The 25,476-nt window shown below is 42.2% G+C and overlaps 1 protein-coding gene and 1 long non-coding RNA gene across 2 annotated transcripts in view; both read right to left on the bottom strand.

The window, feature by feature from the left end:
- LOC127143542 (uncharacterized) overlaps positions 1 to 1,687 on the bottom strand; it is a 4,709-nt gene extending 3,022 nt beyond the window's left edge. The window contains exon 1 of the long non-coding RNA XR_007815065.1: positions 1,413 to 1,687. This is a non-coding gene — a long non-coding RNA (uncharacterized LOC127143542). The remainder of the gene's footprint in view (positions 1 to 1,412) is intronic.
- A 2,765-nt stretch (positions 1,688 to 4,452) lies between these two features.
- LOC108892103 (protein-methionine sulfoxide oxidase mical3b-like) lies at positions 4,453 to 24,992 on the bottom strand. Its single transcript, XM_051077732.1, is given in 36 exon segments — positions 4,453 to 6,256; positions 7,153 to 7,226; positions 7,344 to 7,443; positions 7,615 to 7,665; positions 7,763 to 7,856; positions 8,405 to 8,650; positions 9,704 to 9,792; positions 9,872 to 10,036; positions 10,039 to 10,485; positions 11,279 to 11,347; positions 11,463 to 11,644; positions 11,913 to 12,081; positions 12,231 to 12,303; positions 12,853 to 12,956; positions 14,883 to 15,045; positions 15,318 to 15,401; positions 16,699 to 16,785; positions 17,042 to 17,119; positions 17,812 to 17,982; positions 18,392 to 18,454; positions 18,573 to 18,685; positions 18,808 to 19,004; positions 19,411 to 19,558; positions 19,837 to 19,930; positions 20,070 to 20,196; positions 20,288 to 20,403; positions 21,160 to 21,417; positions 21,502 to 21,602; positions 21,691 to 21,846; positions 21,984 to 22,085; positions 22,254 to 22,370; positions 22,450 to 22,657; positions 22,877 to 23,237; positions 23,644 to 23,778; positions 24,161 to 24,257; positions 24,810 to 24,992. Coding segments are annotated over 33 exon segments (4,689 nt in total). The 5' UTR covers positions 23,141 to 23,237; positions 23,644 to 23,778; positions 24,161 to 24,257; positions 24,810 to 24,992; the 3' UTR covers positions 4,453 to 6,077.
- Between the last annotated feature and the right edge of the window lie 484 nt (positions 24,993 to 25,476).

Raw genomic sequence — 25,476 nt, forward strand, 5'->3', positions numbered from 1 at the left:
CTATGACATTTTTGACCACTTTTTACACCTTATTATACTATGACATTTTTTGACCATTTTTGACCATTTTTGACGCCATACTATACTATGACATTTTTTTGAACTTTTTTGACGCCATACTATACTATGAATTTTTTGACACCTTAATATACTGACATTTTTTGACCGTTTTTGACGCCTTATTATACTATGACATTTTTTTTTTACATTTTTTGAGCATTTTTGACGCCATACTATACTATGTCATTTTTTGATGAATTTTGTCATCTTATTATACCATGACATTTTTTGACCATTTTTGACGCCATATTATACTATGACATTTTTTGACCTTTTTGACGGCATACTATACTATGACATTTTTTGAGCGTTTTTGACGCCATACTATACTATGACATTTTTTGAGCATTTTTGACGCCATACTCTACTATGACATTTTTTGACCATTTTTGACCATTTTTGACACCTTTTTATACTATGACATTTTTTGACCTTTTTGACGCCATACTATACTATGACATTTTTTGAGCGTTTTTGACGCCATACTATACTATGACATTTTTTGACCATCTTTAATGCCTTATTATACTATGACATTTTTTGGCCATTTTTGACGCCTTACTATACTATGATTTTTTTTTTTTACCGTTTTTGACGCCATACTCTACTATGACATTTTTTGACCATTTTTGACCATTTTTGACACCTTTTTATACTATGACATTTTTTGACCTTTTTGACGCCATACTATACTATGACATTTTTTGGCCATTTTTGACGCCATACTATACTATGACAATTTTTGACCATCTTTAATGCCTTATTATACTATGACATTTTTTGACCATTTTTACGCCATACTATACAATCGACATTTTTTGACCATTTTTGATGCCTTACTATACTATGACATTTTTTGTTAGTTTTTGACACCTTACTATACAATGACATTTTTTGACCATTTTTGATGCCTTACTACTACAATGACATTTTTTGACCATTTTTGAAGCCATACTATACTATGATATTTTTTGACCATTTTTGATGCCTTACTATACTATGACATTTTTTGACCATTTTTGATGCCTTACTATACAATGACATATTTTGACCATTTTTGACGCCATACTATACTATGACATTTTTTTTTACCATTTTTGAAGCCATACTATACTATGACATTTTTTTTTGACCATTTTTGAAGCCATACTATACTATGACATTTTTTGACCATTTTTGATGCCTTACTATACTATGACATTTTTTGACCATTTTTGACGCCATACTATACTATGACATTTTTTAACCGTTTTTGAAGCCATACTATACTATGATATTTTTTGACCGTTTTTGAAACCATACTATACTATGACATTTTTTTTTTTGATCTTTTTTTTTTTACGTTTTTGAACCATACTATACTATGACATTTTTTGACCATTTTTACGCCATACTATACAATGACATTTTTTGACCATTTTTGACGCCATACTATACTATGACATTTTTTGGCCATTTTTGACGCCTTACTATACTATGACATTTTTTGACCATTTTTGAAGCCATACTATACTATGATATTTTTTGACCGTCTTTGAGGCCTTACTATACAATGACATTTTTTGACCATTTTTGAAGCCATACTATACAATGACATTTTTTGACCATTTTTGACACCTTTTTATACTATGACAATTTTTGACCATCTTTAATGCCTTATTATACTATGACATTTTTTGACCATTTTTGAAGCCATACTATACTATGACATTTTTTGACCATCTTTAATGCCTTATTATACTATGACAGTTTTTGGCCATTTTTGACTCCATACTATACTATGACATTTTTTCAACATTTTTGAAGCTATACTATACTATGACATTTTTTGATGGTTTTTGATGCCTTACTATACTAAAACATTTTTTGACTATTTTTGACACTTTACTATACTATGACATTTTCACAACATTTCTGATCACATACCACACTATGAACATGAACATGCTTTTTACTTCTCAATGCATGCATCTAGACATGATGTTATAAATTCATCAGCCACAACACTAAAATGCATGAGTGACAATGTAGAAATAAAACAAATAAAAAGACAAATTTAAACTTAACGAGTCTTAACGAGAATCAGCTAATTAAATTGATGGAACATTCTTAATTCTGAATGTTAATGTTAACTTCTCTAAAATTGAAATGACAATTTATTTTTCATGCCAGTGTGATGCTGATAGTTCCTGACCTCTGACCTCTGTCTTCCTCAGTCTGCAGGTGAACAAACACATTTCAGTTGATTAGTGATAAGATTAAGGATTTATGTTTGACTGTTGCAATTTAACACAGTTCAGGTAATAAAGTGAAATTAGAAAACTAAAAAATTAAACTGTTTCACAGCTTTTTCCACAAACATGAAGTTCTCACGTTAAACTATAAAAAGACAAAAATAAACACTTAAACTCTGTGTTGTTGTTTATGAACTAAATTATAATATAAAATATGTCTATTTTTATTCTGTATGTTTTCAGCCTTGTTAGAAAATCCAATTATTGTACTGAAAAAAAGACAAAAGAAAGAAAGACAAAACTAATCAATTCAGAACATCAGGACAATTTGAGACTTCTGATCCAGTCATAAACATTGCAGCCTGTTAGAGTCAGAGGTGAAAACATGAACACATCAACAGCCTTTCTGTGGTTTCATTGTTCCTCTTTGTTTGACATGAGAATTGTTGTTTCTGCTGAGTTTCATCATCAGAGGATGATGTTCAACAGGAAGAATTACAGCACAGAAATGCGTTGAACAGGAAGAACAAACACAGAGGACTGTTCAGGTTTCAACATATGAATATGTGAAACAGCCTGTGGTGCAGAAACAACTTGTTCTGGTAGAAACTTTACATTTTCACAATGTAAATAAAACATGAAGAACAAGTTTTGTCTGAGAAAATTTAAGATTAAAAACTGCTGCAGATTTACCTTTGGTTCTTACATCCATCAGTTTAATCCTCTAACAGACACTTTGACCTCTGATCTTCTGATCTTCCAGCTGCTGGGCATCTGGAACAGAATTAATTTTTATTGATAACTCGCCTGCAAACATGAGGATCACCAAATATAAAAGACTGACTTCAGTGATCATCCTTTGTCTATCAACATTTGTCTATATATTTATTTGGACTATCTCACCAACCAACCACAATATGTGAGGACATGGGAATGTGTGTCTGACATGGTGGTCTGCAGCACAGGGGCCCCGCAGGGAATGGTCCTGGCTCCATTCCTTTTCACTCTCTACACTGCAGACTTCCAGTACAACTCACCTCACTGCCACCTGACTCTGCAGTCGTCAGCCTCATCACAAATGAGGATGACAGGGAGTACAGAGAACTGACGCAGGACTTTGTGAACTGGTGCCTGCGGAACTGCCTCCAGATCAATGCAGGGAGATGAAGAAGAACTCGTGGTGGATTTCCGCAGGAGTAGACCCCCCACACACACATACACACACCAGTGAACATCCAGGGAAGGGATTAAATGGTGATATCTTACACGTACCTGGCCGCTCTCCTGAACAATAGACTGGACTGGACAGACAACACCACTGCACTTTATAAGAACGCTCAGAGCAGACGCTACCTGCTGAGGAGACTCAGGTCCTCACTCCTGAGGACCCTCTACAACACTGTTATGACATCAGCCATCTTCTGTGGAGTGGCCTGCTGAGGCAGCAGCATCTTGATGGTGGTAAGGAAGAGACTGGACAAGCTGATTAAGAAGGCCAGAGCTGCCTTCTTAATCAGCTTGTCCAGGACAGAGCTGTCCTGGGGTGCCCCCTCAACCTAGGTGGAGATGGTGGGAGAGAGGCGGATGATAGCACTTTAACCACATTTATCACACTATAATACAGACCAGCTGCTTATCACTCACTCATTCTATGCAATATTATTCCAAGTGTGCAATATCAGTTTTCAATTCAATCTTACTATGTATATAGTCCCGTGTGTATTGTTTTGTTGTTTATAATTAGTATATATTGTCTTGTCTATATTCTTGTTTTGTAGTACAGTATTTATGCCTTTTTCTATTCTGCTATCCCTGTTGCTGCTGTAACAATGTAAATTTCCCCGCTGTGGGACTAATGAAGGATTATCTTATGTAATCACTGATCTATGAAGAACAGTGAACCTGGAGAATCTATTCAAAACAACATGAAGAGGAACAATAATAACAACTGGACACAATTGTACAAGTTAACAGACACATAACTTCATCATCCACAATGAGCGACAGATTTTGAGTTCATGTTTTCATCAGCACTGATTTGTGAGGACATTCATGATCACATCTGTAACTGTTGCGAAAGCTCTGCAGTATCTGACCTGGAGTCTGACAAAGTAAAAACTAACATGGACTCAATAACATCTAATAATGAGCAGAGAAATCACACCTGAACTCTTTATTGCAGCAGAATATATAAAGTCAGATTTCAGTTTCACAGTTAAAGTTACATTAATAACCAACAGTCACACAGGTTCATATGAACAGGATTAATCAACAGTTATTGATCAGATGGCTGGTGGCGATGAGATAAGGCAGACAGGAGATCAGCAGCTGATGATGTTGGCACAATAATCAATCAAACTGAATTAATACAGCTGAGAAACTACCACACTACTCATTACTTATTCAGTTAATTAGTAGTTACTCAAATAACTAGTTAAATTTACTCAGTTGTTGTGCTAAGACATAAAGGATGAGTTAAACCTTTTACATTTTATCTAATGCATTATCACTGATGCAGTTTGGATTGTTAAACAGAACAGAATCTTAACAGACCATTACCCAGCTCTGGAATATTAATATACATCTCTATAATTATATATAATATCCATCCATCCATCATCTATATCCGTTAAGGGTCGCGGCTGGGGCTGGAGCCTATCCCAGCTGTCATTGGGCGAGAGGCAGTATAGCCTGTATGGCTTGCCAGTCCATCACAGGGCTAATATATATAGACAAACAACCATTCACACTCACATTCACACCTACAGCCAATTTAGAGTCACCATTTAACCCGCATGTCTTTGGACTGTGGGAGGAAGCCGGAGAACCCGGAGAGAACCCACACAGGCACAGGGAGATCATGTAAACTCCACTTAGAAAAGCCCCAGGCGAACCGGAACCTTCGTGCTGTGAGGCAATAGTGCTAACCACTGCACCACTGTGTCGCCCTCACATATATATATATAATTATGTGTAATTATATAGATGTATATATCAATATATATACAATTTCTATAAAGCACTGTAAGGTGTGTGGAGAGGTCTAAACCTTTGTGTCGACTATAAATGCAGATGAACTGTGCACAGCTTCACAGACAGCTACAGTCACTGGCTCTAATAACAGACCAGCGCCCCCTGGTGGTCAGTGGATCTACTGACATTGGATCAAAGTGTTCCAAAAGAAAACATCTGAACTATTTTAATTCTGGTTTGTACTTGTGATTAAAATGAAAATGATCAGTCACAGAAGCTACTCTGAACTTCTTGTTTCTGTCTGATTCTGGGGAAAGAACAAGCTGCACACACAAGTCCTTCAATTACTCAATGAAAATTCATCCATGAATTACAACTGTAACGCTTTTTGTTCTATCTGGACTCTAAGAGAGGGATTGGGTTGGAAGAATCAACATGATCTATGAACCAGTCTGTTCTCTACGAACCAGGTATGAACTGTCCAACACTAACAGTTATCTAGGACTGTGGATAAATCAACTGCTGTTCTGAATCAACAAAAAGGAAAAAATGCACAAAGAGCAGAAGAGTCCAAATTCATATCTGTACGTTGAGTATAACTGATGTCAAAATGATCTCCAGTAACAATCATCAGCATGTTTCAGACTGTTCTCAGGTCTGCTTCTGTTCTGTTAGAAAATGAATTTATACTTGTCTGATTTGGGGACCAACAGCTGTTGGTGTGTCTCTGGTTTTCATGGTGTCCAGACTGGATAAGGTACAGCAGAGTACCTGAAGACTAGTTCAAACCAGTTCAGATCAGTTCCAGGTCTAACTGAGTCCCAGGGCCCGGGTCATCATGACCCCCTCCAGGTCCTGATCTTCCTGTCGTTCCTGCAGTCTCTGTTCCTCCAGCAGAGAAACCAGAGCGTCTCTCTGCTCCACCACCTCCAACATCTCCTCCAAGATCAGACGCTCCTCCACCAGTTGCCAGTCCTCCTTCAGGTGGTCTGCATTAGGGCAACACGACATGACACACACCATTAGATCCAGTCACTGTTTTATGATCAGACAGAAATATCTACTCTTTGCTGATGACACAGTTTTATTTCTTTTACATTAACATTTCTACAACCCTGCTTATGAAATTCAGATTTAAACACAATTAAATTTTTAGATGGTTCAAATTGCAGACAAATTACTTGAAATGTTCATAAATTTAATTTCATGAATTTTCAGTAACTGTAACTCTCTGGGTCTCAGATACAAGATTTCTTGGAGTTTAACTTATTTTACTTTACAATTAAACCAGTTGATCTTGTTTGTTAAATGTTATGATAAATGATAAATGATAAATGGTCATTTATCATGATAAATTTATCATTTATCATTTATCATGTTATCATGATAAATGGTAAATGTTTGTTACCTCACATGTACCTGGAACTTATCCCACCAACCATATTAATTTTATTTAGGAAGATCATCACACTTTGAACTCTCAGCTCCACTTATCTGTGATTCAAATGTTAGTTTCTGTTTCCATTTGAAACATATTTTTATCTACACATGCAGATAACCACATGATGTAGTCACTGTGTCATTTAATAGGTTTTTTCAAACTAATTCTGTGATCCACTCGTGAAAAACCAGACATAATTTACAGCTTTAACGATTTCAAACAACTCTCCTGATTCTCTGTGTGATGAATATCATCATTTTACAACACGACTGTCATCTTTATTGAACTTTATGTTCCGGCTCAGAGGTGATTGATGAGATAAGTTGCTTGAATCTTGTGTTTCTTTCCTTGCAGGTGTATAATTTTTATTCAGTGTTGGAGGAAGCACTCAGGGCACAAAATACAAAAACACTTCCCAACCCTCTGCTGCTGTGTTAATGTTACCATCCACAGCCATTCTCTCTCTGAGCCCCTGCTGCAGTCGACTCTGTCTGTCTTCCAGCTCCAGCTCTCGAGCACTGAAACACAGCACACAGGTCAAAATCGGAACCCTGACCCAGATCAAGAAAGGCTTAATTCAGTCCTGATTAACTTGAACCGAGGTTTAAACTGCAGTTCAAAGTTCAAATACTCACAATATCATCAGTTCAGATTCGTATCGAACCAGAGAGTTCTTCTGCTGAACCAGCTGGAACCACTGCTGCATCAGAGCCGGATTATCCAGTTTACCCAGTCCTGCAGACACAAGGACAGACTGGTCATCGAGTTAACCCAGTCCTACAGAGACAGGAATAGACTACTCCTAACCTTAATCCTTGTATCAGCTGTAGTCAGTCAGTATAACATAGTACAACCTGGTATTCTACAGTAAAATACAGTAAAGTACAGTACAGAAGGTGAACAAACCTCCCAGGTGAAGGTCGATGTCTTGACTGTCGTTAGAGTCTCCCCAGTAATCTGACACAAACACAGGTGAGAACAGGTGATCAGTCAGTCTGTGTTTATATATCAGTGTGTGAATATGTTTATATGTATGTTCAGTATGTGTCTGTACCAGCTTCTCCTCTCAGAGCTTTCTCCACCATCACTCCTCTCTCCTCCAGCTGCCTCTGTTTCTCCTCCACCTGCTGCAGCTGTCTCTGTATCATCTGAAACACATCCACACACTTGTACCTGAGGACACACCTCTCTCTCACACCTGTGGTTCAGTTTATTTATTCTGAACCAAGTTAAAAAAAAAAAAAAAAAGATCCATCATTGTCCTTTAGCTCTGGTCACATTAATGGTCACACACTGAATATCTCTTTCTAAACAGTTTGACAATCAGCAGATAGATTTAACAGCAGTTCACATGTCCTGTCATAAAATCCTGTGTTTATCTTTTTCCTGATCACACTGAGACTCTCGTTTCCTGGTGGTCTCAGTCTGGTTGTTTAGTCCTCAACAGAGTTTGTTTCTTTCACAGCAGCTCAAGTAGAGTTCATCTGAACCAAACCCAACAGGTTTAAGGTGAAATTCAGGGTCAGTTTTCTCTGCTGCCCTCTGCTGGTGTAAACAGAGTTTCCCCACTGTCAACTCGACATCCAGTTTGTCTAAAGGTTTTCAACGACGTCTCAACCACAATAATTTAATTTAAAATAAAAGTCTCTGGACTTTAACCTGGACTTTGACTGTCTCAGTTCTCAGGTAGACTCACCTGGGCTTTGTGGAGTCTCTTCAGTTGTTCCTGTTTGGCCTGTCGTCGAGCTGCTCTCTGAACTCGTCGGGTGATTTTTGCATCCAGGTCCACGTCTTCGTTCTCTCGTTCCCTTTGGAACAAGGACTCTTTCATGCTCAGACTGGATGGCTCCTTTGGCTGGACTAGGACCCCCAAAACCTCAGTGGGACAAGAGGACTGTCCGTCAGAGTCCTGCAGCAGGACTCTGTCCTTCACAGAGTGTCTCTGGAACAACAGAAACAACTGCTTTTATTACATGACAGGAGTCTGCCACAGAGTCTGATTAGACTGAAACTACAACCCAGTACAGGGTTCTTCAGACTGTCAGACTACCACTGTAACCCTCAGCTGTGATCACATCTGTCGGTACCTTGATGGCGTACGATCGTTTGAAAGCCAGAGCGTGAGGAACGTAGGCAGGCTGAGACGCATGAAGAACAAACATAGAGGACAAAAACAATCACACTGATGGAAAACACAGAAGCTGATTTAAACAACATCAGGTCTCAACACAAACTGAACCACAACACGAAGACTCTTAGATCTCTAAGGGTTTTAAGTCTTCATGGGCAAAGACAAGTCCAAGTCTAGACCAGAGTCAAAGCTGACAACTCAAAGCAAAATTAAATCAGACAAGACAAGTTGAAATCAAGTCTCAAGTCAGTTGAAGGAAGTCAATCTCAAGTCAATCCAGACAAGTTCAATCTGACTATAAAGACAGTTAAGACAAGTCCACTTCAGTCTCAAATACGTAAAGACAAGTCCAAGTTTAGGCTGAAGTCAATTGTTGAGTCTACTGAGCAAATTCCAACTCAGATGAGTTGGGAAAAGTTCAGGTCAAGTTTCAAGTCTTATGTCTCACCTCTGCAGTGAAGGTTTCTGGTTAAAATCTCTTCTATGATCAATTAAAAATGACAACAGAGTTCTTCAGTTGGTCTCTGGTTTGCTAATATAAAACTGTCAGATAACAGAACCACCATCACAACACAAAACACTGACTTCCTATAAAACACAGATTCTTGTATCTATCACAGTTGATACCTCTGGGTTCTCCACCCCCTCCTTTATTGTGACTCTCTGAATTTTAGATGTGAGATCAAACAGCTCCAAATGCAGCTACGAACATCGGATAGGACAGTTCACCTCAGGATATTTACAGGTGTGTTTTCATTTAAATACATCTTAATTAAGACAGACTGGTTCCTAGATGTACTTTGATCAGTTGTTTCTTGGTTCATGTGTGTTGTGTATAGTTGTGGTTGTGTGTCTGACTCTTACGTTGTTTGTCGGTGTCAGTGAACATCTCTGCAGCAGCATGGACGAGTCCAGATCAGACTCTTCTGTCAGACTCAGACGTCCTATCACATCTGAACACAGGAAGTACTATTACTACATCATCACAGTGACCTCAATCAGCCTGAACATGTGTATTTATTACATTATCACCTGCAGCTCTCCTCTGATTGGCTGCTTCCTTCTTCACCTTCTCTGAAGGTAGAGTCCTGCCCCTCTTCTTCTTCTTCTCCTTCTTGTTTCCAGAGAACACCGCCCTCCACAGAGCTCTGGCCCCACCTCCTTCCACCCCCACCTGTCCAGGGGGTGGAGCCTCCCTGAGCCCCTTTGACTGGAGGAAAGCCCCGCCCCCACCCTGCAGAGGGGGGAGGAGTAGGCTTGGGGGGAGGCTGCGAGCTCCTTTATGTCTCCTTCTCGCATCCATCTCTGACTCCGCCTCTCTCTCCTGTGGCGGCAGTTCGGGGCTGATGGCATCAAATGACTGCGGCTCGCGTCTCTGAGCGACTGTTTCCATGATGATGGTAGGCGTGAGCTGGGTGGGCGGAGCTGCGTCTCTGTCCTCGCTGTGGGTGGAGTCAGGTGTGGTGATGAAGGAGACGGTGGAGGGCGTGGCCCCGGGGGCGGAGTTACAGATGAAGGTGTGGGGGAGGAGACGCAGGGCAGCGGGCTGGAGGTGGAGTCCGGCTCCACAGGTGTGTCAGAGCATGTGGTGTCACTTCCTGCAGCTGAGGAGACGCTCTGAGAGGGGAGGGGGGGAAACTCCTCCTCTGTGGGGGAGGGAGGGGGAGGAAAGGGACGAGGGTTAGTGAGGGAGGGAGGGAGGGAAGACAAAAAAAAGTCAGTTCGGGATGTTAGAGGTGGAAGAAATACTCTGAAAACTGATCATTTTCTACTGAGAGAAACGTTTTCAGATCTAAAGTAAAAACTTTAATAATTCATCTTTTTACATTTTAAATCACAATTTAGTTGAACTCCAATAAATGTATAATGAAGTTTAATCGTTATTTTTATTCTTATTGAATTTTGTTGGTACGATTCCACATTTTGACCAGATCAGTATGGATTCATATCCCATAAATACATGTTATTAACTCAGCATCTCCCCTTTCCTGTAGTATTGTGCTGTTCCGTCTCTCTCTCCTCTTCTGTCTCTTTCTGCAGGTATTTCTGCCTCTGGAGCTGTAGAGTCTGATCTGTGATGACAAGTCTCCTGCTGCTCCTACAACTCCACTCAACACCTGCTGCTAGAATTAGAAATTACTTATATTGTTATTGGTTTGGTATTTTGTATGGAACCTGTCTTATGCTATATTCTTCTCTCGCTATTCTCTGAATAAAATTGAATTGAATTGAATTATACAGAACGACCTCCTCACTGTTCTTCAGTAACATATTTATTTTGATGTACTTTTACTGCATGTGTTCCTTAATGTAACTAAACTTAATGTTCAAATAAAATTCATGTTGTTAAATGATCATGTGACGCAGCAGCTCCAGTGTTAAAGATCTAATTTAAATGAGATGTTTTTATAAATGTAGTTTGGTTAGTTTGGATTCTACCTGTTTCCTCCTCTAACAGGAGCCACAGGCCTGAGTGACGCTCCATCTCCCAGGGGCTGTACTCCCCCTCTACCAGCAGGGGGAGACACAGAGACACAACATGAAGACACAACACAACACGTACACAACATCACAACACAAACTGCAGACCTGACAGGAAACAGAAAAACTAGCTGAGACTCACCATCACTGGTCTCCACCTCACTGCCTCCCTCCTCCTCATCCCCTTCATCCTCCTCATCCTCCTCCTCGTCTCTCAGGTGGAGGTGAAGCTGCACAGTTTCCCTCCATGAAGCTTTGGTCTCCTCTGAGGTCACATGTCGCTGACTTCCTCCTCTCGCCTCCTCCTCCATCTCAGACTCTGAACTGAAAACAGAAAAAAAGAATTTCACACAGGGAAGGAGGATGAGGAGGAGGAAGATGTATGGAAGACCAACACTGTCAGGAAAATAAATGAATGAAAACTTTAATGTATATTTAATGTGAATACATTGTGATGGAGTATTTTATATCTCATAAACTTTTATTTTTGACATCTCTGTGTCTAATATTTTTTTCAAACTTCATGTATTCTTGTCATTTTCTGACATTATTGACCTTCCATACACAAGTGGTTTTCTTGTTTAACCTGGACCTGTGGTTGTGTTTCTGGTCCAGGTTCAGGTTGAACTGGTTCAGGGTCTCTTCTGACACCTCCTCGGGCTCCTCGGCCTCCTCCTGTAGCTCCGTCTCCACCTTGGTCGAGCTCTGTCTGCAGTTTTCCAGCTCAATCCTCTCGGGCGTCGCCGCCATCACAGACACCACTGCAAACACACCAACACAGCCGTACACACACACAGACACACACAGAAACACACACACACTAAAGCCCACATTGATTCAAGTTTAAGGAGCATGCTCAGAGCGAACAAGTGAGAAGACTGAAAGGATGACGCAAGTGAGGAGAACTCACCTGAGGAGCGACGATGGTCGGCTGAGATCAGAGAGTCGGTGGAAGTGAGGGAGGGAGCTGAGGCCAGAGACGCCTGCAGGAAAAACAAACACACCCACTGATCATAGATTTAATATAAATACAACATGTCAGCTCAGATGAACTGAGAGAAACCTGCAGGGAAACACAGTGAGTCTCTGCTGCAGAGCACAAAGCATATCTGGATTCATCACATCTGGATTCATGAAATGCAGCTTCTCTCAGGAACAAAACTACAAAAACCATCAAAAAAAACATCCACAAAAGTTCATCAGTAAAAAGTCTGTGTTTGAAGAAGCAGCTTCACATGAGTGCTTGTGTGAACCAGAATCACCTCTGCTGCTCCTCTCAGTTCTCACAGTTTCAGACACTTTAACATGTTCAAAGCTGCACACACACTGACACTTCAACACTTCATCTGTAATCTGTCTTTCAAATGCAGAAACATTAACAAGTTCAAACACTTTTTACATTTTAGCTGCTTCTCATCAAATCAAACATTTTAACTACTTTCAGTCATTACTCTCAAACAGACACTTCAGCTGCTTTCACTGGTGAAATGCTCTCACTTCAGTTTCCTTCAGAAAACTCTCTGGTTTCTTACAATTGATGTTCGGTGTGAAGTGGCTCTGTCAGACGCTGTTGGTCTCTTCCTCACAGTCGGAGCGTCCAGACGACAGTCGTAGTGCTGAAGACAGTAAAACCTCCCTGAGAAGGGAAGACAAACCACATCAGGACAGACAGACGGTCAGACAGACAGACAGATGGTCAGACGGTCAGACAGACACACAGACAGACAGAGACAGACAGACGGTTGGAGGGTGAAGACGTCTTACAGTTTCATCTCCTTCATCAGATGTTTGATCTCTGACTGAACCTCCTGTGGTTTTTATACCAACATTCAAACCGTTTCCCGCCCCAGACTTCAAACTCTGGTCATGGGACCACTCCACTCTGATTGGCTGCTGAGAGCGTTCACCAAACAAACAGAAGATCTTGTTTGTCCTGAAGCTCCAACACACAATACACACTTTGTGGGATAAAAAATACACTGACACACTCCAACACACTCTCCGACACACACTCTGACACTGACACACACTCTGACACACACTCTGACACCGAGACACACTCTGACACTGACACACACTCTGACACACACTCTGACACCAAGACACACTCTGACACTGACACACTCTGAGATGGTCGACCACAGAGAGGTTTCGTGGCGAGGCTTGAGGCTCTAATGGAGCTCTCACTGTTCATGACCTGCTCTTCAACAAACACACTGACACACACACACACACACACACACACACACACACACACACAGTCAGAGGTCACATGACAGCATCATGTGGTTCTAATCCGAGCTGTGGCAAGCATCAGGGATCAGTGTGAAATCAGATCGACGACAGGAGGTCACATCTCCTCACTGGCCTCTGCTGGTTCACCTGCTCACCTTGCTGCAGTGATGTACAGGTGTACTCTGATACACTGTGACATCACAGCTGGACGTGGTCACAGTTCAGAAACTGTTCAGTTACTCTTTAATCCAGATCTTTGGTCTCTGACTCTCACATCTAAACTTCGGGTCAAAGAATCCTCACAGCTGTTCTCACTGTGAGCAAAATGTTTGGATAAAAGTACTTAGTTACTTTCCAGCAGTAAATAATAAGTTACAGTACAGAGAGTGAGATGATGTTTATTTCCTCTGCAGTTGTTCACTGTTTTTTATTATTTGTGTTCATTATAAACTAAATCTGAAAACCTGCCACAGTGAAGCCAGCATTGACGATATTCAGAAATATTAATATAATATATATTATAATATACAGCCTGATTTCACTCAACAACCTGTGGCCTGATAAACAGCTACAGAAAACACACCAGAGCTTTTATTGTGAGAATCACAGGCCTTGCGAGTCATGCCTATCTCTACACTACCACACATGATGGGTTTAAAATTCACTGAAGACAGTTGTTAACCAGCAGAGAAATGCTGCTGATGAACATCACCACTGTTGTCCCATCAGGCCTCACAACAGTAAAGTCAACAGACTACAAACTTAAGTGGTAAGTAAGAAAATTGTCTCCATTGTTCATGTGTGTAATCAGTTGATTAAAACAAGACTGAAAGTCTGAATAGCGCCCCCCAGAATCTGTCACTGTTCACTGAGATCTTATTTAAGTTGGTGTTGCATATAAAGAGCCATTATTCTCTCTGTGATCTGTGTATATAACAGCATCATGAGTCCACAGTGTTCAGTCATTAAACAGTCTAACAAAGAACTGAATGTCTCTTTCTTTACATCCCCCAAACCCCCAACCCCCAGGCTGCAAACTGCTCATGTTAAACTTAAAGAAAGAGAAAATATAAGGTTATGAAAGTGGGGGATAAATATTTGTGTCGAGCACCAGCTTCTGCATTCAGAAGATTTAAACTTCTTTTTAATAACTTTTTAAAAATATTTAGCAGTACAAAATAAACTCCATTTCCCTCCACTGTATCTGGGAGAAGGCAGAAATCTGGACACATGAAACCAGAACTGTGACTTCTGTTTGTAATGTTGGTGAACTGAGCTTTGAACTGAATTATTGAGATGAAAACATGTTTTCAGGACTGAAACTGACCACTGTGTTGGTCGTAGGTGTAGGCAGCCAGTCTGAGCGTGCTGCTGCAGAAATCACACTGGAAACAGCTGCGATGGAAGAACAAACCCTCTGCACTCAGACGCTCCATCACATAAACTCTGTTCTTACAGAAGAAACAGACGTCACTGCAGCTCACTGCAAACTGTGGAGACAGAAACAACCAGAGAAGAATCAGATGTCACTGCAGAGACAATGAGATCAAACTGATTCAGTCTGGTGATGATGTGATGTCTGACTCTGATGGAGACTGATGGAGTTAATTCCATGTTAGTTATTATCCAGGTAAATGTACCTGTTATAATCTGACAGGTGAGTGTGAGGTAACACATCTGCTCAGTCAAATGTTAAATGATTGACCTTTGACCCAACAGGACTCTCACGTTGGAATGTGTCAGACATGAATATGAATCTTACCAAACTAACTTCATCCTGACTCTGAATTTGATCGGTTATCTGCTCAGCCAATGAGCTCACTCCACCAGTGTACATCTGCAGACACTTTGACCAGACACCAGACATAAGGGAGAGAACAGACATTAGAAAACGAACTGAACCAAAGTCCTGCTTCACCTCCAGCTCAGACTCAGGTGTCGACCCAATGACCTGCAGACTGAAGTTGTTTTATTGCAAGTGTCCATCACTTCTAAACTGTGAGAAAATAAAATGACCTCAGCGAGCAGCTCAGCTGTTTTACTCAGGGAAGAGCAGAGACATCAGACTGAGTGAAGTCGACAGTAAAGTTTCTACTTTCTGTGAGAATTAAGATCAAATTCATCATCTGTAGGTGTTTGGATTTGTTTTTTTAGTTGGATTAAAACCAGCCTTCCTCCTCCATCTGTTGTGCAGCTAGTGGAGACTGTAAATCTGCAGAAAGTCATTCTGAGGCCTTGGGCAGACTTCATGAATTGCGGATTTCTCATTTATCAGTACCAGAGAACAAGTCTGTTGCATTTGAAAATCTGGGGAAGCCCCAGGATTTGGATTTCAACAGTTCAGCAGTGGATTTTTTTCAGTCTATTTTAAGAAGGCTTCAGTCAGACTGTTATTTTAAATCTGAGGACGTACCTTCATCGTCATACTGCTCTCACAGTCGTGTTAGTGTTTATATAGGTATTCTCTCTCCCTCCTGTCTGAACACAACAACCATGTGCTGATGTTTTGTACATACACTGAGAGAGACTCACTCTCAGAGAGAGTCTGCATCCTCTTGGCTCTGACTCAGTTAAAAACTGATCAGAAACCCCACCCCTGATCACAGAGACCACTTGTTTTTTTTTAAAAAACAAAACTTTTACAGAATGATGGAGGAGAGTGGAAGAATCTGGATTGTGAAGTGAGGCAGGGACTCTTTGACTCTTTATACACAGATCTACAGAGGTCAGAAACAGAAATCAGGTCCACAGCTACAGTTGGATTCATGATCAGTCTGAACTGAAACACCTGGACAGAGACAAAGCTCCTGGTTCAGAAACAGCAGTTTACTGAGGACAATGACTAAAAACAGTCCAGCTGCTCAGTCAGCAAACACATCAGCCTTCAGTGGTTTGTTTGTAGGAGCTGCAGGCTGATCAGAGGTCAGCTCTTCTCTTCAATAGAAACTATTCATGCGAGCCAGTGAGGACAGTTTGTTGTTGATCTGCAGATTCATCACATGAACCAATGTGCCCGCAGAGATGAAACTCGTTTAACTCCTGATCACACCAGATACCAGACTGAGCTCAGAACACATTACAGACCTCAACATCTAACAGGTCCATAACACAACTCACTCCCATAATGCATTGCAGCGAGGTACCTGCTCATCCCTGCTGACGACACTCTGAGACTTGATCTTCTCTTTGAATCGAAAACTCATCTGCTCCTGTTGTAGAGTTCGTTTCTTCTGATGCAGCAACAGAGATAGGACAGAGGACTGATCAAATCTGGATTCAGGGGTTCAGGGATCAGGATCCAGACTGCAGGTCTAAAGGATCAGGGATCAGGATCCAGACTACAGGTCTAAAGGATCAAGGATCAGGATCCAGATCACAGGTCTAGAGGATCAGGTCTCTAAAGGTTTACTCAGGTGTTTGAATCCTGGAAACGGGTTCACCTGTCTTTACTGGTCTCTACTGGTCGTACAGTCTACCAGTTTTTACCGGTCTCCATGACGATGGCTGGGCAGCAGCCTCTGCAGACTCTGAAGGGGGAGGGAGACTGGACAACACCTCCCCCTGCTGATCAACACAGGAAATGTCACAGTCACTCACTAGTTTTAATCTTTTATTTTGTTTTCAGGGTGAAATGTGTCCCAGGAACAGTTGAAAAGTAACTAAGTACATTTACTGCAGTACTGTGCTTAGGTTACAGTTTTTGAAATACTTGTACTTTACTTGAGTTACTGTATACTTGTACTGCAGCACAGTTCAGAGGGAAACCCTGGGCTTTCTCTCTCCTTCTTATCAAATCATTTCCCTCAGAGTCATGAACGTAAACCACTTCAGTCTGGTTCAGATCCAGTTCACAGCTTCTACATCCTTGTTCACTGCAACTTTCAGTCTTTTTACTGCAGCTCAACCTACCCTGACCCACCATGTCCATCAATAAAATCCCTAGGCTCTAGAACCAGATTTACCAGCTCTGCTCAGGGCTCATTAAAGGAGCCTTCCACCTCTGTCAGCGACTGGATCATTTACAGAGACATCTGTTCAAATAACCAATAAATACAGAGAGAAGTGATTACCTGATCACATTCAGAATCACACCTGGATCCACTCAGTTTATCAAACACTCTCTTCAATAACAGAAAATAAAAAATCTCTGTGTTGTTTAAACAAATGTTAAATGCTGTTGGACTGACCTCTGACCTGATGATCAATATTATTGATCAGAACTGAGGAACGTCTCTCTGACATCAGATTGAACTCACCTGTCGACGTAACGCTGCAGCAGAGGAAGAAGAACTCCTGCAGGTAGACAAGTTCTCGTCCATCTTTGCCTGCAGCTGATTGGCCATCAGACGAACTCTGGATCCACTGGACCTGCCCACAAACGCCTCGTCACCCACCTGGCTGTCAATGTCACCGTTCAGGTCACATGACTGGAAAACAGATATTTCACATAGGAAACATCCAGGTCTGTTGGTTCTATTGGGTCAGTTGGTTATGTTGGTTCTCTTGGTCATGTTAGCTCTGACTCAGAGATCAGCGAGATAATAAAATTTCCTCTGAATGTTTTTTTTTTTTTTGTAGTTTCAGTTGAACTTTAACTGTTTTGTTCTTTTTTCAATATAAAATCCTTATTTGTTTCTGAGTTATTTTTTCTGTCATGTAAAGAATCAATTTTCTCAGTTTCAGAGTCTATGAGTTTATGAGACTCCTGTCTTTGATCAGGAGACTAAACCTCTGGATAAAATGAAAAACATAAAAAACAGATGTTTTTAGACTTTCTGGGTCTGAGAACAGAGAAATCTGTGTTTTTTTTATCAGTAATTTCAGTTAAACTCTGACCTCCTGCTGCTCTTCACCAGGTCGACTGGTCTTCCTCTTTTTACTTGCAGCATCTTTCTGCTCCTGTAGAAACAGAGAGTCTGGTGAAAACTGGTTCAGGACAGGTTCGGGACAAAGCAAACAAACACAGGTGAAAACATCCTTGGTGGAGGTAATAACTCTAGAAACAGTTTGTACATACATTAACAGGAAGCTTTGGGTTTCTTTTCCTGGATGGGCTGTGTCCTAGTCTGCTGAGGAGGGAGGCTGGAGTGATGAGAGCTGATCTCAGGTCAGCACTCTGATACAGACACCCTGAAACAAACAGACATACTTTACTGATCTGGAAACAGCTTTGTTCTTTTAGGGTTTCAGGTTAAACGGTTTTATTTCTGAGGTTTAATGATGTGGTCCTGGGAGAGGTGTGGTGGTCTCACCAGCAGGGGGCGGTGAGTCTTTGAGCAGCTGGTAGAACTGACTCAGGTACATCACCATAGAGAGAGAGTCTGGTTCTCCCACAGCTGACATCTCCTCCACCGTCATCAGAGGAGAAATCCCAAACTCTCGTTCAGCCACGTCGAAACCCAGACGAGTGTTTTCTTCCACTGATGACTCGTCCAGAGACTCAAAGTCTCTGAGCAGAAACACAACAAACTCACTAGAGCCAATCAGCAGCAAGTAAACAGTTTATAAACCTGTGAATTACTAAAACTGTCAGTGAGATCACTTCACATGTAAAAAGACACTGTAGTCTTATTTCTGACATTTTCTTCAAACTGTTTTACAATAATATTTAAATTACTGTAACTGAAACTGTATTTCTTGAAGCTTTAAACTTTGTTAAATTAACAAAATGAGAAAATTCATGTGAAGTTCAGTTTAAAAGCTGCTAAAGACAATCATGTAGAGAAAGTTGGTGGGAAATAGTTTTTACTCTTGTTTAAATATTTAAATTAAATCTCTAATTAGAATCAGATCATTCTGTTTTTAATCCAGTGAAATGAAACAGCAGGTTGATGAACAGAGTTAAAATGTTTTACATGAGATCAGGTCGGTATCGGTGAATCAGAGCACACAGAGCAAGGCCGCTCTTCCAAGAAGTTGTCAGGTCGTTAACAGTGACGCCATAGTAACCATGAGTCTGCTTCTGACACCACGTCAGCAGCTGATTGGACTGAGAGAAGGACTCTGTCAGCGAGAGAAGAGACAAGAACCAATCAGATTAAAGCTTCACTGTGAGGTACAGGAAACACAGAGTAATATTACTTTAGTGTGAACACGGAGTAATATTACTTTACTGTAAACACAGAGTAATATTACTTTAATGTGAACACGGAGTAATATTACTTTACTGTAAACACAGAGTAATATTACTTTAATGTGAACACGGAGTAATAATACTTTGCTGTAAAAACAGAGTAATATTACTTTAGGGTTTACTGTAGTAACTGATAAACTGAACTCACCCTCTCTGAGGATTCTGGGTGACGGCAGGCGGATGATGTCACCACAGTCTGTAATTAGCCCGACCTCCTCTCCCGTGTCCACCAGGTGTCTCACCTGAGGAGGAGAAAACACATCCGTCGTCGTGTTAGTGAGGAACATGTTTTATCTCTGTACAAAATAAGAGGGGGGTTAATATGATGTTAACTGAAGGGTTAATGTGCAGGTGTCTGTGTGTGTGTGTGACAGAGTGTACCTGTGCAGGTGTGATGGTCGGAGGGTTGACGTTGAGGTATCGTGTTGTTGGATCCACAGAGAACAGACTGATGTTCTTCTGCATGTTCTCTGGAGTTGTCTGAGGGAGGAGACGGTACAGATTCTCTCTGACAGACAGACAGACAGACACACAGGTGATTACAGGTAAGAGTGCAGCAGATGTGTTTAGGTGAGACCTGTCCAGGTGTGTCTGCTCACCTCTCAGCCAGGACATCCAGAGGAACTCCTCCCTGAGCCCAGCTCCTGATCATCCAGGCTGAATCCAGAGCAGCCAGAAACCCTCGAGCCACACCTGTTCCCATCGGCCAGAATGGCTGCAGACAGACAGGAGGACAAAGAGACAGGTTATTGACTGTCTGTCTGGTCCTCCACCTGTCTCACCCCCAGACAGCTGTCTGTCCCTCCACCTGTCTCACCTCCAGACACCTGTCTGTCCCTCCACCTGTCTCACCTCCAGCAGACACCTGTCCCTCCACCTGTCTCACCTCCAGACACCTGTCTGTCCCTCCACCTGTCTCACCTCCAGACACCTGTCTACCCCTCCACCTGTCTCACCTCCAGAAGACACCTGTCTGTCCCTCCACCTGTCTCACCTCCAGCAGACACCTGTCTGTCCCTCCACCTGTCTCACCTCCAGAAGACATCTAGCTGTCCCTCCACCTGTCTCACCTCCAGACACCTGTCCCTCCACCTGTCTCACCTCCAGACACCTGTCTGCCGCACCACCTGTCTCACCTCCAGCAGACACCTGTCTGTCCCTCCACCTGTCTCACCTCCAGAAGACACCTGTCTGCCCCTCCACCTGTCTCACCTCCAACAAACACCTGTCTGTCCCTCCACCTGTCTCACCTCCAACAGACACCTGTCTGTCCCTCCACCTGTCTCACCTCCAGAAGACACCTGTCTGGCCCTCCTCCTGTCTCACCTCCAGACAGCTGCCTGTCCCTCCACTTGCCTCACCTCCAACAGACACCTGTCTGTCCCTCCACCTGTCTCACTTCCAGCAGACACCTGTCTGCCCCTCCACCTGTCTCACCTCCAGCAGACACCTGTTCCTTCACCTGTCTTACCTCCAGCAGGCTGTCTCCCACCAGTGTGACAAGCAGCTGGTGTCCGTGGCGTTGGCGGACCATGGCGGCATTCTCGGATGCGTACATGCAGGTGAAGTCGAACATGGCGACGTCCGGCTGACCGTAGTGGTTCATGGCAAAGTCAAGAGACGGCAGCTGGTGATTGGTGGAGAAGTCGGCAGCTTCGCGGGCATATGCCTGCAATGCATTCTGGTCCACGTTCCCCCGAGAGAGGAGCCGCTCGGTATCACTGAAGTCCTGATGGAGGAGACAAAGACAGTTTCCTGTTTCAGACCTGCTGTGGATACAACATGGCCGACTGTAACTCAATGTGTGTTTCACCTGTAGAATGACGCCTTTCTCCAACAGACTCTGTTTTTTTGCCGTCATCACAAAGTAGTGAGTGTCGTCTTTGTAGTAAACAATGTTCTCCAGGTCAATCCCTGAAAGATTCAGACACATGAACATCAACAGACTGAAAACCTCTTTCATCGATGAGACAACATTTAGAGATGTTGTTTAGAGACGGACCAGTTTCCTGTCGGAGTTCCTGGAAGAACCTCTGGTTGAAGATGAAAGCGACTCCGCTGATCTCCTCCACTTTGGCCTCAGCTGTGGTGTTTCTGTTTTTAAAGTTCGCTGTGATGGCGATGGCCAGTTTGCCTCTGAACTCTTTACGTCTGAAACCTGTGGTCAGGAAGATCAAGTTCTGTCCAATCACAAGACTTCAGGTGCATCCAGGTACATTTAGATAAAACTAATTAAAATCTACACGTGCAGCCTGAGAAAACTTCAACATGGCCGAACATCACAGTGACTGTTACCTGGCAACGTGTTCCTGCGTCCGTCTGCTCCGATGATGACATCAAACACCAACTGATTGACAGGATGAGACTTTGGACTCACCTCCATTCTCCAGCCCACCTCTGGACAGGTGAACAGGTGGACAGGTGAACAGGTAGACAGGTGAACAGGTGGACAGGTAGAGAGGTGGACAGGTGAACAGGTGGACAGGTAGAGAGGTGGACAGGTGAACAGGTAGACAGGCGAACAGGTAGACACTATTAAAGTATTAAAGTAACTCTGGTCCTCACTGTGTCTGTGCTGGTCTTCAGGCGGCTCCACCAGGTTTTTGAACTCCACGTTGACGTGGACTTCCACCCCCAGCAGTAAGGCGACCTTTAGCAGGACCAGCTGCAGCTGACGGATACCTGCGGACAGGAAACAGGTGGTGCTGATGGGAGGAGCCAGCCGCGGCGATCAGATATGTCTAACAGATCACAGACTCACTGATGTGGTCGATGGAGCCGGCGCAAAACTTTCCGTAGAACTTTTTGGCCCCGAGGCCCCGGAGGTCGTGGATGGTGAAGGGCCACAGGTGGAGCACGTTGTTCCTGGAGAACGAGTCTCTCTTCTCCAGGAGCACCACCCGAGCTCCCATGAAGCTCAGCTCCACCGCCGTCCTCAGACCGCAGGGCCCGGCCCCGATAATCACACACTGACCAACCAGAGACACTCAGAGGTTTGTGTTTTCATTTTAATTTCTGCTTAGTTTTTGTGTTTTAATGTGTTTTCTGTCTGTCACACCTGTAACCACCCAACAGTGATGTCACAGTGTACCAACACGCTGTGACATTACTGGAGGTGAGTCCAGATTATAGCAAGGTCTAAAATCCACCATGATCATGTAGATAATAATATATATGAGGAGTTGTACCGTGGTGTTGTTGCAGATCCGGGCCCTCAGGTACTCCTGCTGATTGGCCCTCCGGTCCAGTTTGGTCCACAGAGTGTTGGCCCTCCAGTAATTGAGGCGGCGTTTGATGATTTGGTACAGTGGCCTCTCTGCCGCGCTCCGGTCCAGCTGCAGATGTTCACACAGCTGGGTGAAGGTCCGCAGTGCCGTCCTGCATGTTGACGCTGACACAAACTCATCGTACAGCTCCTGAGCTCGGCATTCTGAGTAAGACTCATCTCCCATGGCGACCCCCAGTGGAAGCATTACACCATGGGAAGGGCGTCACCTGCTGATGATGTCACTGACAGACTCCAGGTCACCTCCTGACATCAGAGAGAGGCTGAGAGGACAGGAAGTGGAAACAGATCTGATTCGTCCAACTCACAGGTGAAGTCACGACGAGAGAAGCTGAACCTTTACTTTCTCTGATTGGTCGTTAAGTTATCACACTGAAAACATTAATTTAAAAAAATGTCCATTTTAACATGTTTATCATGTGACACACAAAACAACAAATATCTGAAAATACAATTACTTCCAAAGAATCCATTAGAGTTAAATGTCATTCCCCTGATTTCAGAGCAGTATCTGCTTTTTGTTTTCACTTTGATATTTATCTGTTCACGTGACACTTTATTTATTTATTATACTTTATTTTTCTGGTTCCATTTTTAGTTAATAATTTATTACAAACAATTTTTTACTATAAAACAACTACCTGTGTGACAGTGTGTACCTGTGCGTACCTGTGTGACAGTGCTGCTGGATCAGGTCCAGCTGTCTGCTGATAAAACCTGAACTCCTGCTGAGAGTTTAAGTCTCTTCTCTGATGTGTTTACCTGCTCGTTGGTTCCTGGAGTTTTACTCAGGACAGTTTTTACCTGGAACAGGAGACGTCTGATTATTTGTTGTCTGATTATTCGTTGTCTGATTATTCATTGTCTAACTCTGTCTGTGTTTCTGATCTCAACCTGAGTATTTCTGTGTTGTTTCTGTGAAACTGAAGCTGAACTCCAACAGTTCAGTAACTGATCTGACTCAGACACAGTGAAGTGGTTTTCTCTGGTTCTGGACCTGAACTGAAACACAAACACACTCCTACCACACACACCTGTTTTCATCTGTAAACATTCAACAGTGATGTCACAGTTTACTGACACGCTGTAATGTCACTGGAGGTCAGACCAGATTTACAGCGAGGTCTTTAAAATCCACCATGATCATATAGATAATAATACACACATACAACAGAGACACACTCACTGAGAGGAGGACAGTGGCCAGAAGGTTTTCTGAAGCTTTCAGCCACATCTGCAGGGAGTCACTGAGGAAGACTCTGCAGTGATGAGTTTTTATCAAACTGTCAGAAAGGAAACTACAGCTGTTAATAAACACACACTGTGAACAGATATAAATCTGCTGAGCTGCAGTTTGTTCTTATAATGATGTCACTGTGTCAGTCACATGACCTGTCGTCATTCATCTCAGTGTGAATAGAAACAAAGAGGCTCAGAGAGAAGAGATCCATCAGTACCAAGCACCAACACACACACACACACACACACACACACAGAGAGAGAGAGATCATCTACAGATAGATAAACAAACACTCTGATATTAAATAAAAGAGAAAATATAATTTTCTGTTTCTTTTTGTTCTGATTATTATCAACATCCAGCTGCAGAGACACCAACATGTTTACACACCTGTCTGTATATACAGTCATAACCTGTCCTACCTGTCACACACAACACACACCTGAGAGGTTACAGGTGTTCAGCAGCTGACTGACCAACACACAAACTCATCAGAAGAGTCTGATGAAATGATCAACTCATTTAATCTGAGGAGAGTTAACGTCAGATTCACAGAAATATCTGATTTAAAAACAAAGAATCAGTTTGTACTCACGTCTCAGAGCTGACGACTGTCTGCTGCTCAGCTCCTACAGCAGGACCATGCTAAATCCACCTTAATCACACACACACACGCACAGTGTGTGTGAGGTCAGGGGGCGTGGTCAGTGGCATCAGGCCCCGCCCCCCTGAGGACAGACAGTAATCTGTAATCTGAGCAGACTATTTGAGCTAACAAGATTAATGGGAGGAGATCAGGAGCCAGAGATCATCTTCATCATCATCATCCTCGACGTCTGCAGACGCAGCAGCGCCACTGTCAGACCGACAGCTGCATTACACACTGAAAAACAATTACAACAATAATTATTCATTATTATTGTTAATAATAGACAATTAGTCAGATCTGTTCATAAATAATAATAAATAAAATCTAGATGGAGAACTCCTCCCTGATGAGTCTCTGCAGGATGATCCAACACCAACATCCTGAGTGTGTTTGATATCGGTAACTTCAGGTGCTGGCTGGGTGGTGCATTAAATCAATTATTAATTTAATTATTTTTAATTAATTAATCCACTGATTATCTCCTCAACAGTAAAAAATATACTCACGTTTTACTCTCTGAACATTTATAGTATAGTTGATTTTTCTCTCTTTCTGTCAATGTATAATATAAAATGTGACTCTGTAGATGAAGTTATTGTTTCACAATCAACTG

Source organism: Lates calcarifer, linkage group LG18 (assembly GCF_001640805.2).
Source record: "Lates calcarifer isolate ASB-BC8 linkage group LG18, TLL_Latcal_v3, whole genome shotgun sequence".
Classification (NCBI taxonomy): Eukaryota; Metazoa; Chordata; class Actinopteri; family Centropomidae; genus Lates; species Lates calcarifer.